The 16,279-nt window shown below is 37.9% G+C and overlaps 3 protein-coding genes across 5 annotated transcripts; 2 read left to right on the top strand and 1 right to left on the bottom strand.

The window, feature by feature from the left end:
• The first annotated feature begins 394 nt into the window (after positions 1 to 394).
• On the top strand, positions 395 to 5,160 carry Eif4b (uncharacterized). 2 transcript variants are annotated; one of them, XM_071790063.1, is made up of 12 exons: positions 395 to 550; positions 807 to 938; positions 1,462 to 1,643; positions 2,294 to 2,401; positions 2,481 to 2,694; positions 2,802 to 3,140; positions 3,227 to 3,494; positions 3,679 to 3,724; positions 3,802 to 3,991; positions 4,089 to 4,191; positions 4,448 to 4,514; positions 4,595 to 5,160. In XM_071790063.1, the coding sequence occupies exons 1-12, from the start codon at positions 541 to 543 to the stop codon at positions 4,661 to 4,663; spliced, it is 1,728 nt and encodes a 575-aa protein (XP_071646164.1). In that variant the 5' UTR covers positions 395 to 540; the 3' UTR covers positions 4,664 to 5,160. The 2 variants fall into 2 exon arrangements, with proteins under 2 accessions (XP_071646164.1, XP_071646163.1); XM_071790062.1 differs by having other exon boundaries at positions 4,086 to 4,191.
• A 142-nt stretch (positions 5,161 to 5,302) lies between these two features.
• Sec15 (exocyst complex component Sec15) lies at positions 5,303 to 9,640 on the bottom strand. Of its 2 annotated transcripts, none has more exons than XM_071790061.1 (13): positions 9,299 to 9,640; positions 8,391 to 8,556; positions 7,982 to 8,268; positions 7,793 to 7,895; positions 7,464 to 7,703; positions 7,227 to 7,394; positions 7,085 to 7,156; positions 6,864 to 6,998; positions 6,420 to 6,790; positions 6,109 to 6,343; positions 5,886 to 6,027; positions 5,615 to 5,801; positions 5,303 to 5,535 (listed from the first exon to the last, which is right to left on the bottom strand). In XM_071790061.1, the coding sequence occupies exons 1-13, from the start codon at positions 9,364 to 9,366 to the stop codon at positions 5,409 to 5,411; spliced, it is 2,301 nt and encodes a 766-aa protein (XP_071646162.1). In that variant the 5' UTR covers positions 9,367 to 9,640; the 3' UTR covers positions 5,303 to 5,408. The 2 variants fall into 2 exon arrangements, with proteins under 2 accessions (XP_071646162.1, XP_071646161.1); XM_071790060.1 differs by lacking the exon at positions 9,299 to 9,640 and adding an exon at positions 8,949 to 9,171.
• A 550-nt stretch (positions 9,641 to 10,190) lies between these two features.
• Msh6 (DNA mismatch repair protein Msh6) lies at positions 10,191 to 16,224 on the top strand. The gene is made up of 20 exons (XM_071789630.1): positions 10,191 to 10,447; positions 10,803 to 10,967; positions 11,076 to 11,161; positions 11,243 to 11,308; positions 11,493 to 11,699; positions 11,779 to 11,913; positions 11,993 to 12,128; positions 12,215 to 12,495; positions 12,574 to 12,696; positions 12,791 to 12,875; positions 12,970 to 13,255; positions 13,335 to 13,490; positions 13,581 to 13,738; positions 13,806 to 13,894; positions 13,976 to 14,266; positions 14,361 to 14,576; positions 14,663 to 14,842; positions 14,938 to 15,115; positions 15,314 to 15,465; positions 15,626 to 16,224. Exons 1-20 carry the CDS (start codon positions 10,327 to 10,329, stop codon positions 15,881 to 15,883), a joined length of 3,369 nt encoding a protein of 1,122 aa, XP_071645731.1. The 5' UTR covers positions 10,191 to 10,326; the 3' UTR covers positions 15,884 to 16,224.
• The last annotated feature ends 55 nt before the right edge of the window (positions 16,225 to 16,279 follow it).

Below are 16,279 nucleotides of genomic sequence, written 5' to 3'. Positions count from 1 at the left end.
ACTGTATATATCCTCTTTATTAATTTTATTAGTAATAAGTGTTAATAATGCGATAAAGGGACTGTGGGTATATGATATAATATAAAAATTATTGTGATATATTATTGAATTTTAGATAATGCAATTAATTTGCTAAAATGACTGAAATACTTTTCTTTAGTAATTTTTAGAATAGATCCAAATATCCAATGAGCGAATTCGTCTTCCAGCAGGGCCTTTTAGAAGCAAATTCTTTCGCGATGAGTAATAAGCGATGAAGCGATAGCCAATGAGAGCTCTGCTTTTTCCGGACGTCACTGGAAAAGCAGAGCTCTCATTGGCTATCGCTCATAACGCGTCCAGTGTGCGAGGGCTATAATAAATATCAAATAGGAGAAAGATGGCGCAACATGTTTCCGTGCATTCACAGACGTATCGCGCGTATATCTCGCGCTAACATGGTTCAATGTTCATTCTTATATACGGATTCTGCGAGGGTGGTCGTGTGGTGCACGTAGGCACGGCCTGGCACGTAATTCCGTGGATTTCTCAACCGTTACCATGTCCTCAGGTACGCTCTCGGTCGACGTGACGGCGAGTCTCGGTGGAGAAGGATTTTTTCGAAGGCCTAGGTGACCGGGCGGAGCGTCGTCCGCGCCGCCGTTCTCGCCCTCGCCCCGCGCGTTCGCACCTAACCAAACTCCGCGCGACGTGGTCACCATGCTTTCGATATTTGCACCATTTGCACGAGCTGCTTAGGCGCGCTTCGACACTGTGGGCGCGACAATACGTTCCTCTTAACAATACGCCCGTGTGTATTTTTGCAGGCAAGAAGAACAAGGCCAAGAAGAAGGGAAAGACCGTGGATTTATGGACATACCTCGCCGACGGAAATGGGCAGGCCCCGAATATCCCCATGAAATCGTCCAATTGGGCTGACGATGTAGAGGACGATCATGGTAAGTCGGGGAGGAATCGTCTTTGTCCCAGTTTGAAATCAACGATCGATCGTAGCTTCTAATCAATTCTATAAGAAAATCTTACAGCCAGATTTGTGTGCTACGTATTAAGTGCATCTGTACTCATGCACCAGAATTATATAATTGTAATGCATATAATTATTGTGAGCATTATTTGTGTATATGTATATGCAGGATACATAAATTATTTTACTACATTACAATTGTAATAAAGGAAGAAATATAGTATAATGCTACAATTTTTTAAATAAGAAGAAACATAAAAGAAATTGGCAGTAAGAGAGTCGACGCGGTAATTAGTGCGTAATGTCAAAAGACAAATGTATTTGCATATTACAAATTTCTGTCTTTTGACATTATGCACTAATTACTGCGTCGACTCTTATTGCCAATTTCTTTTATGTTTCTTATTATTATTGAGAGTCCTTAATTATTTTATTATTTTTAAATAAGTTTATATTCTTATTGTATTAATACTTCATATTAATTATTAATTTGACAGAAGGATTTTCATCAAGGAGCAACAAAGATCCGGTTATATTGCCGACTGCTCCAAGGGCTGCACGAGGACCAGGGGTGGATGACGATAGCATCCCTACAAATCCTCCTTATGTAGCCTACATAAGCAATCTGCCATACGATGTAGATGATGAAGATCTGGCAGAATTTTTCGCAGATATGAAGGTTCGTTACTTTTGCAAGTATCTTTGTTATATGTGCTTAATGGCTCACAATATGGATCATATTTTAAAGAATTGAAGACATATCGCAACAAAATAATATTACAGTCTTCAATTTTATTTCCCTTGTATATAGTCACAATTGTGTGTCTTCTTATCATTTTAATATCTATAAATGGCGATTCCTGGATAGAAATATTTCAAACAAATACTTTTATTCTATGTAAGAATAAGAAGAAGGGGGTGACCGTTGATTTATGATCATTCCTGGCCGATAGAAATGAGCCAAATACTCAGTTAAAATTATCTAATTGGGCTTAGTAGGAACTAATTAGTCCCAATAAACATTTTTGACATTGTGTAACTTTGGCTTTGTTCATGTTTTGAAGGTTATCGACTTTAACTAGTAATGTGTAATAAAGTAGAATAATATTTTTCTACTTTAATATATGGGGGTAGCAGGGATTGAACCCGGAACTTTTACTCGACAGGCAACCATTCTGCGATTAAGCTATCCATTACTCCCCAAGTCAACACTTAATTGATATGAAATCTTACTGGAAATCTTGATTGTACATTTTGATAATCAAACATGAAAATTTCTTATCTTCTTTTATCTTTCACAAATCAATTGCAAATTATGCGTTTTCACAGATTTCAAACATGCGTTTGCCAAAAGATGCAAATAAAATTAAAGGCTACGGTTATGTCGAATTTGAGGATCGCCAGAGTCTAATTGATGCTCTTTCTATGACAAATACGGTAAGCAAATGGTACTTAACATTTATCGGCGATAAAAATAGGAGCTGCTGAAAATAATGTCATATCTCTTTCCATATAGACCATTAAGACGAGACGCGTGAGAATTGAAGTCTCGAATAGCAGTAACGATGATCGTCGAGGTGGTAGGATGGGTAGAGACAACCGTAGGGACAATTACGATGATCCGGAACGCACGTCCGGCGACTGGAGAAGTGGACCGCGCGAGGATTTGTCAGAAGGAGATTCCTATCGCAGTCGATACGATAACAGGGACCGATTTGACAACAGAGAAAGTATGCACATTTTAATCTAAATTTCACAATTGCGGAGAGAAATGAAAGCTTCGATGGAGATAAATTCTCGAAGAAATAATTTACAATAAACATTTTTTATTGAATAGGACACGATTACGATAACAAGCCAGGTGCATGGCGCGAGAGAGACAGCAACGATAAAGGATCCACTTTTAAAGAGAGGGCTGGCTTCAGAGATGATAGCAGGGACAGAGACAGGGCATGGCGCGAGAAAGACAGCAACGATAAAGGATCCACTTTTAAAGAGAGGGCTGGCTTCAGAGATGATAGCAGGGACAGAGACAGGGACAGGGACTGGAATCGTTTTGGCGATAGAGGGAGAAGCAGAGACAGAGACGGGGACAGGAGCAGCAGTTTCGGGCCACGTCGCAATTATGGCGATTCCGATTGGAACCGTGATCGTCAGCAAGATCGTGATCCGAAACGTAAGTGTACGATTGTTCAATACTGTGAGATACGTGAAGAATATCGCATCTCTACTGTAATTACCGATATTTTTATGATTATTCAGCGGCGGAGTCACGACAAAGACCGAAACTGCAACTACAACCTCGCACGAAACCCGTCGAGTCCATCGCAGCTGCGGAAGATTCAACAGCTGACAGTACGACGGAATCGAAATCAACGGCAGATTCGGAATCAACTCAAAGAGCGCCAGCGCCCGTGCCAGCAGCCAATATTTTCGGTGCTGCGAAGCCTGTAGATACCACTGCCCGTGACCGAGAGATAGAAGAGCGTCTCGTCAAGTCGTACGCGGAATCACGATCCCGAGAAGAAACGTATGTATAATATACTCAAAACTGTTAAATTATATTATTAACGTAAATTATTTCATTATTTATTTTTTGGAATTTTACCGAAAAAATTGTGTCATTTCATGTCAAGGATACTTCGTTGTATTTTCATAAAATTTGCGTAATAATGTTCGTTTCTATTAAAAATTCTGACGTGTTTTCTCTCCAGGGACACTAAAGAACGTAGAGAAGGTACTTGGGGTCGACGTAATGGCGTAAGTATTTCAAACTGAGCACGAGGAGTACGTCTATATCTATAAAAAGTCGTGACTTAAATAATTTCCGCTTGCAGGAAGGACGCGACGACAAAGACAAGGACAAGGAGAAGGAGAAAGAGAATGAGAATGAGAATGAGAATGAGTATGAGAATGAGAAAGAGAAGGAGAAGGAGAGGGGTCGACCAGCTTGGCGATCGGAAGAAGATAGAGGCGCTCGGCTTGAGAGATCCGCGCCACGATCTCAACCAACGCCTACTCGTTCTGGTAAGCTTCTTTCGCCTTTAAACACTCTTACAAAATTTCTTTATTTCGCATACAGACATTGATAAATGTAACATATATTTTTTTAATTTTAAAGTAGACGAGCAAAGTGGATCCAAAACATCACCAGCCCCTCGTTCTGGGCCGCCGACATCCAAAGGACCTCAGAAACCCGTCGAGAAGGATATTCGTGCGGCGGAAAGGTATTAACAGAGAAAAATACATTTTTTTTTAGCAACACGCGAGATTTGCGCTTACTCAAATTTTATTTATTATTAATAATAGATATGATCGTTATAATATACAATTAAATTAGAATAAAACGCCATTTACGGTCCGAGCTTGGATCTTAGTAGTCTAATATTTTTTTATGTATTACACATATTTTTTCCCCAACCTTAGTAAACTGCGCGCCGACTAAATTGTTTCTAACATAGCTCCCTTGGTTATTGTTTGCAGGGATCGCAAAGACAAAGAAAAAGATGAAATCAGTAGAATGCCGAAGGCTAAAGACGAACAAGCTCCGGTGAGTAAAATTAATTCATGTGAAACTATGATTGATGAATAGAGATGTAGCATTAAAATATTCTTTTTTTTTTCCTAAAGAATTTTGTAGCTTCCAACAAATATTCCATGCTACCTGATGATGTGGATCCCGACAACATCGATGAATAGTCTTAATTGATTACAATTTGCATCACACACCGACTAAATTGTGCCACATGCAAGACACAATTATGCGTATCATTAATATAATTGGTTTTACTTCTACCATTACATGGATTTGTCGTAGCCAGGCATTGTGCTCTTGGTACTACTTTACTGGAATTATTGTTGATTTGTATTTAATCTCTATTTTAAAAAATATTCTCAATATATAACTATATATTTCTATATCAACTTATATATTTACTTTATATTTCGGCACGAAAAATTTTGGCATTGTTAATCCCCAATGTCGTAAATTTCTCGTGATTACCGAATAAATTGCGTCAAACTTTTTGTATGATTCCAAGAATTATTACACTGTATATGAGGTGTAACAATTGGAACTTTATACATCATAATTAATCTGCTGTACAGTAATTGTACGATATTGTGACTCGTTTACATGTAATATAACAATGCCAATATAGAAGGAAATTAAAATAATAAGTATATGGGAACACAAATATTACGTCGTACTTTAATTATTTCTCACCACATTAATCCCTGTGTATTTATATAAATATTTATATTATATAATTATACATTGAAAACAATTTGAAATCGATTTACAGGATGTGTGAATAGCGCAAACATACTTTTATAATAAATATTCATTATTAAGGATCACGTTCTTGCAATGCTTCTATATAAAAATTAATATATATTTACATATTCTCGGAATATATCTATGTTACATTATTGATTCCATCTCTTACTGTTGTTGAGTAGTCTGTGCTAGTTGACGTAATTGTTTTAATACAGTTTCAAGTAATTTCTTCTTATCTCTTTCGCTTTTCTTTAACACAGAGAACACCGTTTTCTTATCAGACTCTTTCAACCTAAAAAGATGTATGTCAATAAAACGATGCACATTAATACACGCAAAACAAAGATGCAAATAGCATGTGTGATACATACTTTTCCAGCAGAAGCACAGCCATATTCGGGGTTACTAAATCATATTTATTAGAGTCATGACCGTAGTCGTGAAAATAAGTAGGCCAGTCCCAACTCATAAATAAATCTAGTAACTGTCGTAATTGCGAAAAGTACTGCAATAAGATTCCTTCTGGCAAACCAACGACTGGCTCAGAAGCAGCAAATTCTGGAATTTTATAATAATTTGATTTGAATTTTTATATTCTTAAGAATATATATTAGTGTTAAATAAAAAAATATAAAAATTTACGTTCGCATTGTATCGTATCTAAATTAACTTGTTGCAATGCACCCATGGATATCTGTTTCACATCTTCACTAATTAATATGCCTAATATGGCCTTAGCGATGTGAGAACATGCGGATTTGCATGCCACTTGAGCTACTTCAGCCTGAAATATTAATTATCAATTATTATATTTTTATTTTTTAAAAGACATATATATATAATCGCATTAATTTGCAATACTTACCGGTAAATTAGTGAAGCATGTTAAAGTACTCTGCAAAAACGCAATAAGATCCGTAATGAATCCCGAAGCATGTCCTTGAGGTTCCGCCAAGTTCCAGTCGTAATTCTCCAATTCTAAAAATTCATCCAGCTTATTCTTCAGTTTATCGCAAATCTGCTTCTCAGCATCATCTCGCGCGACTCGAAACATAGCAGATTCTACGTCCATGCAACTTAATTGTCCTTGATGCGGTGTGCTAGAAAAATTTGGACATAATTTAATAGCTTACAAAGAGCTAAAAAAAGAGGATATAATGATTGTTAGATATTTACCCAGTAATATTAGTCACAAATTCTTCTAAATATTTTGTCGATTTCTCGAGATATCCCGTATTTATTATAATTTGTACTACTTGCAAAAGTGCTAAGGATGGCTTGCGAAACAAGGATGACAAGCATCCGCTGAAAGTTCTGGTTAGTAACAGATTCGTTGATTTGCATATCATTTCGTCAATCTCCGTTTGCGTGAAATTCAAGTCTTCAGAAAATTTTAAGCAAGCGTAGATAAATTCTTTTACTTGCTGATAAACCTTCGGTACCATATCAGAAAATGGAAATTTCTTTGGAAATTCAGCTTTTTGCAATTCCTCGTCGTGATAAGGAAATAGATTCAAAACTTGGTCGTATTCTGCTTGCGTTGTAACCTGGAACGTAGTAACCGAGTAAATAAACAATTTAGCAAAAGTCAAGTGTTTCACAAGTATGAATGATAATTACTTGAATTGGCAAGAAATTATCTTCGTCCAAAATATCCCTGAATACTTGCACCCAATGTTGCATTAGCACTTCGTTGTAATGAACTCTAATTTCTTGTAACAAATCCCATAGTTGTTCTACGGAGTAGCCGTAATCCTGTTAATAGATAATAAAGAAAGAATTGAATTACACATGTACATATACGTATGAACAATAAAGGATGAATGCACTTTGTTACTTACCCTTAGAGTAGTATTGAATAACATAATAAGATTTTTTATTTTTAGTATAAGTGTAGCGTCTGTGCAATATGCCTAAAAAAATATAAATTCTCTTATATTAATTATAATTATATAAAATATAGCACCGTATATAATAATTTACCGAATGCGTGCGTAAAGCATTCACTATGGTGGACAATGCCATGGTCCAAAGCTCGTCCAAGTATGCGCGAGTAGCTAGTCCGTTTCCTGTATTCAATATATGATCTTCTACCACAAAGAAACCAATGATACCATGTAGATAAGTCTGATATCCAACTATACTCTCGTGCTAAAAATAAAAAGATATCTCGTTACGGGAACACATGCAGATAAAGCAGTACTCGGTGAGCGAATTTACCATGTTGATGGGTGGCTGCAAAACTAGTCTAGCTTGCTGCTTTCTTTGTTGCCTATAGTACGTTTTGAAAGTGTCTCCTTCCCGGAGCACAGTATAGATATGCATACATCGATACACGGGACTGAAATCCATTAAATCTTGAGCGCTCAGTTCCTCCTCAATTTCGTTTGACTGATTCGGGTGAGATCTCTTTTTCTTCCTTCCTATAATTTCTGCCTCAGTCGCTAACTGTTCGGCGGTCTAATAAAAAGTTGCCAAGTTAATAAATTATACACCGATAATAGGTCTACCCAGTTAACAATAAGTAAAAATAAAAGAAAATTACTCACATGCCTCATTGCAACTTCCCCGATCTTTGGCGAATGCTTCCTTATATTTTCCAGAAAATCTCTCAAATCAGACATAGATGCATCCTTAATATTCTCGCGCAATCTGGAACGAGAAAAACGATTCCACAACGTTTATTGTAATATCGCACATAAGAGCAAGATACTTGAAAAAAGATTCTTCTAACTTACTGCGGAATTTGTTGCGTAATTTGAGAGGAAAATCTATAATTCGTAACTTTCGGCAGATCATGATGCTCCAACTGCTCCAGCGTTTTCAAGGCTGGATAGTAACGTTTATCCTTTAATTGTTTCTGCAACTTGGCATACGCAGCTAAGACAGGAAGGCACATAGTGAGACTGTCTACAGCAGCAGCCATGTTGCTCTCGACTTTGCGAGCTTTTACGAGTTCCTCGCCCTTCTCGATCACCTTGGTGGACGTGGCGGTGATGCATTTGTCAAGTTCCAATATCTCTGCCTACGTAATGACAAGGTTGAATCAGGATTAAAGAATACCTTACATATTTAAAAATGCACGTTGCTGCATCAAAGAGTCAAATATTCCTGTTGCTAATTAATTATTTTAGCAGCAAGACTAACATTCAACTGTTGCGCCTGCGAGCGAACTTGTAAGAGCTCCCGAATAGAATCGATGAATCCCTGATAGTGATGATTGCACATCCTCTCGATGTCCTTGTCATGAGCCTTAATACGGTCATCGAGCTTCTCCATAAATTTCTGATGCTCGTGGCCATCGTAAATCGCTCTGCAATATAAACCAAACGTGAGGACAGTTTCCATCGTCTTCTAATAATACAGATTTTTCTATCTGGAAACGGACGCCTGATTTTTTCTTTGTATAAAATCAATGCCTGAGGCAATTTTTACACTCCAATTAAAAATAATTACTAGTAATTACAAATTACATATTTTCAATTGTTTTATAATTTATTAATATTTGAGGACATGTAAATAGATTTATTCAACACTTTTAAGAGAAAATAAAAAATATTTTACAAACGAAAAATGCATATTAAAATTACTGTGACGCGAACTTAATTTTTTCGATACCGTGGTGTAAAAATCAGCCCAGGCGCCAGGCGACTGTTCCCGGGTGAATTATATATATATGGTTCACCAATTGCACCCTGACAATACCTGAAAACGAGGCCTATGCTATTAGTGTCAGTCGATTCTATCTCATAAAGTAGGTACTCGTGTTTCGGCACCATCGACGACAGAAGATTCTGTGCCAGATTAATTGACATTCTCGAGACCGAGTCGCGCGACCGCAAAATTGGAAATTCGCTCGGGAGGACGAGCTGGACGAGTTATACGCAGAGTGGGCGCGTCTATGATTCCATCCCTCTTCAAAGCCACCCCCTCGAGCGCATATGCGCATGCCGCGGCCCGCGAGCTCGTCGCATCTGCGTGAAGGGGGTGGATTCTGATCGGGGGCGGGCGCGTACTTTAATTTCCGACTTCCATCCCCGATCCGTTTTGCTTACCGGAACGTCGGGCCCAGGTAGTCGTCGATGCCCTCGATCTCCTGGATCAGGATGTCGTCCCGCTGCATCGTCGCTGAATTCGAGGATCAGCTGTCAGCGGTCAGCTGTCAGCTGTCAAAGCGACGAGTTTGATCAGTTTGACGCTCGTTTGACAGGCTCGTCCGATAAACCGGTCACGAATGTCGCAGTCGCACCTTCGTTGGACTAGATTTAAATTGTGCTCTTTCTATTTTCATTAGCTTTTAAGCTTTATTGGCAGCGATCCACCGTGCTGTTCCAACTTAACCTTTAAACACAGTGCTTTCAAAACAAATGTTTTTTTTCGACCGGAGTGGAGCTTCCATCAAATTTCGGCAGATTGAAAAATTTGCTGTGCGCTGGCGCCCCCTCAGGAAATTTTGGGAAATATCGCAGCACGAAACAAGAGCGGAGAGAAGAGTGGCTATTTTCAGATTCTTTTTTCGAAACGTGTAAAAATCATTTATTTTTTTCGCGTATATTAAACAATAAAAAATTAAAAATTCCATATTAATGAAATAATATTTAATCGTTGATTTTGATTGGAATTTGACCGAAATCGTCCTAAATTCCTCGTACATTTTGCGAAAGTCGGGGATATTCGAGTTATGCCCGTATCACACTAGCGATTGGCGATTGCGTCTACGTTTGCGTTTACGTCTCTTGACCAATCAGAAAGTAGCTGCTGGCGATTGCGATTTGCGATTTCCGTTCTGATTGGTCAAAAGACGTAGACGCAAACGTAAACGCAATCGCCAATCGCCTAGTGTGATACGGGCATAAACGGTTGTCGGCGCTGTCGGCGTCGGCGATCGAATCACGATGCGTTTCGGAAAACCGCGAGAGACGCCCGATTTTGCCGGGCTTTCGATCATTCGATCCTCGTTGCACCGCTTGGCGCTTCTGCATCGACGCATCGCCGCATGGCCGTTCTCGCAGAGATTCTTTCCGCCGTAATTTCTATAAATAATATCTTTCAACAATTAGTTTTGTTCAATTCGTAGCGAAATATGCCGAAAGTAAATACGATACTTAATTATTTCACGTCTCCGAAAACTGTCAAGAAGCCGGAAGCGGCGAAGGAAGTGCGAGCGAAGTCGCAGACTCCTAAGAGGGAACAAAAGAACAAAGGTTCGACTTGTAAAAACTGCTTTTTTAGTGAAAATACGCTATCGATCGTGTCAAACGACACGTATGAGGACAAAATATATCATGGTCTTATACGTGACACTGCTTTTCACTACTGTGACGTTATATGAAACGATACTTTATGTAATTAACATTCACTCACATGTGACAGTATAACCATTGTTGTCGACTTAAATATTTATGTATTACATACCAATAACAATCGTATGGTTTATTCAGTTAGTAATTTAAATTCTACTCTATTGTACTATATTTTTTACTTTACTCTGTAATTTTAATTAATGCTTACATTCTTAGTAATTATTATATCTACATGTTGTACTATATTTATACGTAGGATTTGTCAGAAATGGAAAAGAAAATAAAAATACCGATGATAAGAAGAGAACGCATAAAGAGGACACTGAAGAAGAAGAAGACGAACCTATAAGGCCTAAGAAACGACGTCTCATTATTCCCGATGTTGAGTCTGGTGAAGATTCTGGAGATGAATTTAAGCCAGGTTTGTTATTCGCATAAGCAATAGTATCTCTTGAGTTATCATAATTGTAAGTTGATAAGACAGTTATTAGGAAGGGCAATATTATGTATTCAATATTGCATATTACAGATGCCGAGTCTGAGGAATCTGAATCAGTTTCCGAAGGAGATAGTGAGAATGAACCTTCGACAGGGACGGAGGAGGAAACGCCAGAGGTAGAAACAATACTTTTAAGTTATGATAAATGTTAATACTATCACATAAAGAAGGTTTTACTTAATATTTTTTTTTTCCAGAAAAAGAGGAAGACCAATTTTAAATCCAAGCCAGCACAAGCAAATCGTTCTCGTAATACAAAGACTGTAAGTACATACATAATTAATTACAAGATTGATGTCTATATTTCTTTATTCTTATTTTTAAATAATTAACTCTTGCTAAGGATAATCGTCACTTATTGCTACCAGCGTTCATACAACATAATCGCTTTTCGACTGAATATTGCCATACAAAAAAAAATTAATGGATTTTACAATGCCTTTGTAGAACAAGAAAGATTCGAAACGACCTGCGCAAATTCAAAATCAACCTGTAAGCAATGGACTTCCAGCTACGCCTACTTGGCCTCATTTGAAATTCGAGTTTCTGCAACCAGAAAAGATAAGGGATATAAACAGAAAAACACCGAAGGATCCAGATTATGATCCCAAAACGATCCACGTCCCCACTGATTTCTTAAATAATCAAACTCCTGTAAGAAGAAGCTCCTGTTGTAAAATGCTTTGTTACCTATTAACATTGTTACAGTTACTCATTCTAAAATTTTGTTTAGGCGATGAGGCAATGGTGGGAATTAAAAAGTAAGCACTTTGACTGTGTATTTTTCTACAAAATTGGCAAATTCTACGAGTTGTATCACATGGATGCGGTTATCGGTGTCAATGAGCTTAGTCTTACGTACATGCGAGTAAGTCTATGTACATACTTAGGAAAATTGTCACAATTGCTCCTGAATTCATTATGTAACATTAAGTATTTTATTGTAGGGTGAATTTGCGCATTCCGGATTCCCTGAAATTGGATATGGTCGTTATTCGGCGAGTCTAATAGAGAGAGGATACAAAGTCGCACGAATTGAGCAAACTGAGAATCCAGAAATGATGGCGGCGCGTTGCAGCAAAAGTATGAAATTGCACAGAAATATATATTTTGTTTCACGCAAATGAATACATTCGAAACATTGAGCATCTGTATCTTTTTGTTTGCAGTGGCTAGACCGACAAAATTCGATAAAGTCGTGAAGCGCGAAATTTGTCAAGTCAGTACTAGGGGTACAAGAGTGTATACTCCGTTAGACGTGGAAGCGTCTACACCAAACTCCAATTATCTGTTATCTCTGGTTGAAAAGTGTGATCTCGGTTCAACGATCAGTTCCTTCGGAGTATGCTTTATAGATACGACGATAGGTGAATTTTACCTCGGCCAGTTTGTCGATGATCGCTGCAATTCGAGACTATTGACTCTGCTGGCTCATCATCCACCGGTTCACGTACGAGATCATGATTTAAATATTACACACATTTACTGATAAACATGTATAAATGCTGACTTCTGCTTTGTCTCTTAGGTAATATATGAACGTGGTACCTTATCGCAAAAAACTCTGCAGCTTATAAACACTCTACCAGCGGCGCTAAAAGAACCGCTACAACGCGAGTCACAATTCTGGTCTGCTACAACTGTACTGAAAGTCAGTAACAGATAATGCTTAGTATATTAAAATTTAAAATTGTGTAGATAAATTATTAGTATGTATTAAATATCCCTTGTTTGTCTTTTTAAAGAAACTTCACGAAGGCAGTTATTTCAAAAAGGAAAACGACTCGAGCTTCGCATGGCCTGAGGGTCTGAAACCCTACTTAAACGAAGGTAATTGATCATAATTTAAAAAAATATTTTTCTTTGTTTTTACATATTTATGATAATGCGTGTGTAATATGAATTGTTTTTTGTTGTGCATCAGGAGACAGTTTAGGTTTAACGCCGGCAGATAATAAAGAATTGGCAATACACGCACTAGGAGGATGCGTGTATTTGCTGAAGGAGTTCCTACTCGAACAGCAATTATTAGCGCAAGGCTGTTTCAATACTTACACTCCGCCGGACTTTTCGGCCGCGAGCAGCCGCGCAGGTCTCAATTACGCAAACACCATGGTAATAGATGCTGTTACAATAAAAAATCTAAGGCTCTTCGGAGATGGTTCACTCATTGGTATATTAGACCGTTGCTGTACTGCGTTCGGTAAAAGGTAAATCTCGAATGTGTTATTTTTTATGTATATTCTATAAGCTAAACAAGCTAATATTCTAAAAAATATGTATTTTTAGATTGCTGCGCGAATGGATCTGCAGGCCATCTTGCCGCAAAAACGTTATTATAGAGCGCCAGGAAGCTGTACAGGAATTAGTGGATCGAATGGACGTGATGCAGTCGGCTCGCGCAATTTTGTCAACTCTACCAGATCTTGAAAGACTTTTGAGCAAGTAAGTTGAAAAAAATTACTGGCGATGATAAATTCCGCTTCAGCAAATCTAAAATATTAATGTAAACATATATTTTTTTCATTTTAACAGAATACACGCTCAGGGAAATGCTGCTAGAATGAAAGATCATCCTGACGGTAGAGCCATAATGTTTGAGGGCCCCACATATTCAAAAAGGGTGATTGTAGATTTCACCACGACACTCGCTAAATTCGAAGAAGTGCTGAAATTCATCGAACTGTTTGATGGTATGTTCTTATTTTTATTTTTCACACGTATTATAAATTTTTATGTCTAATAATCTGCGTTTTACAGATTTCAAAAGTAGCTTGATAACTCGTTATACTCGGTACGAACCGGACGGTGAATTCCCCCAATTAAGGGAGACATTAGACTATTTTAAGGTAGCGCTTTCATTTTCAATTCCTCCGATTGTTTCTTTTCTTTTTTTACTTGACTTATCTGCGGCATTATAATAATTTCAGACCGCATTTGATCACGAAGAAGCTAAAAAGCAAGGCTACATTGTTCCGAAAAAGGGAGTAGATGCTGAATATGATTCAGTTTTAATGGAGCTCGCGGAGAATAAGAAAGATTTAGACAGATATTTGGAAAAACAAAAGCAACACTTCGGTGTAAAAATAACATTCCACGGAGCAGATAGAAAACGTTATCAAATCGAAGTTCCCGAATCGCAAGTTAAGAAAGTTGGCCCCGGGTACGAATTAACGTCGCAAAGAAAAGGCTTCAAACGTTATTATACCGCCGAGGCAAAGGTAAGAATAATAATTCACATTTTTTAATTTTAGAAAAACCTGTCAGTGTTTCTTTAGATATAAAAAAGAAAAAAATTGATCTTTATCATTGCAGGAGCTTTTGGCGAGACAAATGAATGCAGAAGAGCACAAGGATAAGGTGCTGAAGGATCTTAACCGGCGAATATTTGCGCAGTTTAGCGAAAAGTATGATATGTGGCACGCAGCCATTCACAAATTAGCCACCATGGATGTGCTCATCTCTCTCGCGGATTACGCGCGAAACGGTGATATGTGTATCCCGGAGATACACGACGGATCGGATGGTGAGGTGAGTATCTTTAGGGTAACAAATGTCATAGATTAATGATTACTCCTTTACCGGAACAACAACGACAATGAGCGCCATTCTTGTAGGTATTCATCAGGATAAAAGACGGAAAGCATCCCTGCATCACGTCTGACAATTTTATACCGAATGATACTTCCTTGGCAACCGACGATGCCGCCTCTTTCATGATTCTGACGGGTCCGAATATGGGAGGCAAATCGACCCTCATGCGTCAAGTGGGTCTGATCACGATCATAGCGCAAATAGTAAGTCTCGCAAGGAACATACACGCGAATGCAACTAATTGGTTATTACGTCGATAAAACATGAAAATATGAATTTAATTTCCTTGCATAACTAGGGCAGCTACGTTCCAGCCAGCTCGTGCTGCATAACCCTGGTGGACCGTATTTTCACGCGACTGGGCGCGAACGACGATATTCTGGCCGGTCAGAGTACGTTCTTGGTCGAACTAAGTGAAACTGCTGCGATACTGCAACATGCTACGCCCTATTCACTGGTTCTTCTCGACGAGCTGGGTAAGAACAAGCAGAAAACTACACGCGGATATTAATATGTTCGAAACAAGCGCATCTATTACCGTCATAATGATTTTCTCGCAAGATTCTATTACTATATCGTGTTACTACGTCTTTTAATCATATCAAATTGCCGCTTATTTTTTCCTTTATTCCGTCGTGAGACGGAAATTGATAAAAAGTATTTTCTTACCACAGGACGCGGCACATCAACCTATGACGGTACAGCAATCGCGGCTGCGGTCGTTGATGCATTGACCAAGCTAAAGTGTCGCACATTGTTCTCAACGCATTACCATTCTTTGGTTGAGGATTACAAAACCAATAAAGAAGTCACGTTAGCTCATATGGTGAGATGCTTCGACATATTTAAATCTTTCGTATAGATCTTTCATTCAAAAGATAGAAAGTATTATAGTTATGCTACTAGTTCGTTACACATATATATTAATCATGCATGTATTCTTAAGAAGTTTCTGAACTACTTTACGATGCATTTTTAATTTTCAGGCATGCATGGTGGAAACAGAGGAGGAGGAGGAAGTGTCACAAGAGACCGTGACGTTTTTGTACAAGCTCAGTGAAGGGGCATGTCCAAAGTCTTACGGATTCAATGCCGCTCGACTAGCAGGCGTACCTTCTATAATCACAAAAAGAGCGCACGAGATAGCTAGGAGGATGGAGCAGGAAACTAATCACAAGCACATCTTTAATGCTCTTTGCAAAGCCAACGGTGCCGGAATAAGAAGTCTCATTGCTACCATTTAATATATCAAATATTACGTCGAACACTCGTATAATCATTTTTTGAGAAACTATGTGGGAAAAAACGATCACTTTGCAGTTGGATTTGTGACTTGTACAAATTGTAAAAATGAGCATTATACTTACGTTGTCAGACACTTTCATATATATATATCAAATTGCGTTTTAAATAACTTATCAAATTTTCAAATCTATATAATAACAGTATTCGTTTCATACAGGAATTTAATATTGTTTTTCATCCATCATCGTGTGAAAACAAAGCTATAATTATTTCTGTTTCTGCAAAGTTAATTGCTTAATGTTGTTCGTATGTATTACCATATTAATAATTTTTTCTTAGTATATACCTAAATTTTTGAATTGCGTTATGTTTTGCGTTAATCTATTTTCATAATA

Source organism: Temnothorax longispinosus, chromosome 10 (assembly GCF_030848805.1).
Source record: "Temnothorax longispinosus isolate EJ_2023e chromosome 10, Tlon_JGU_v1, whole genome shotgun sequence".
In the NCBI taxonomy this organism is placed as follows: domain Eukaryota; kingdom Metazoa; phylum Arthropoda; class Insecta; order Hymenoptera; family Formicidae; genus Temnothorax; species Temnothorax longispinosus.
This window is presented reverse-complemented; position numbering and strand designations above follow the sequence as displayed.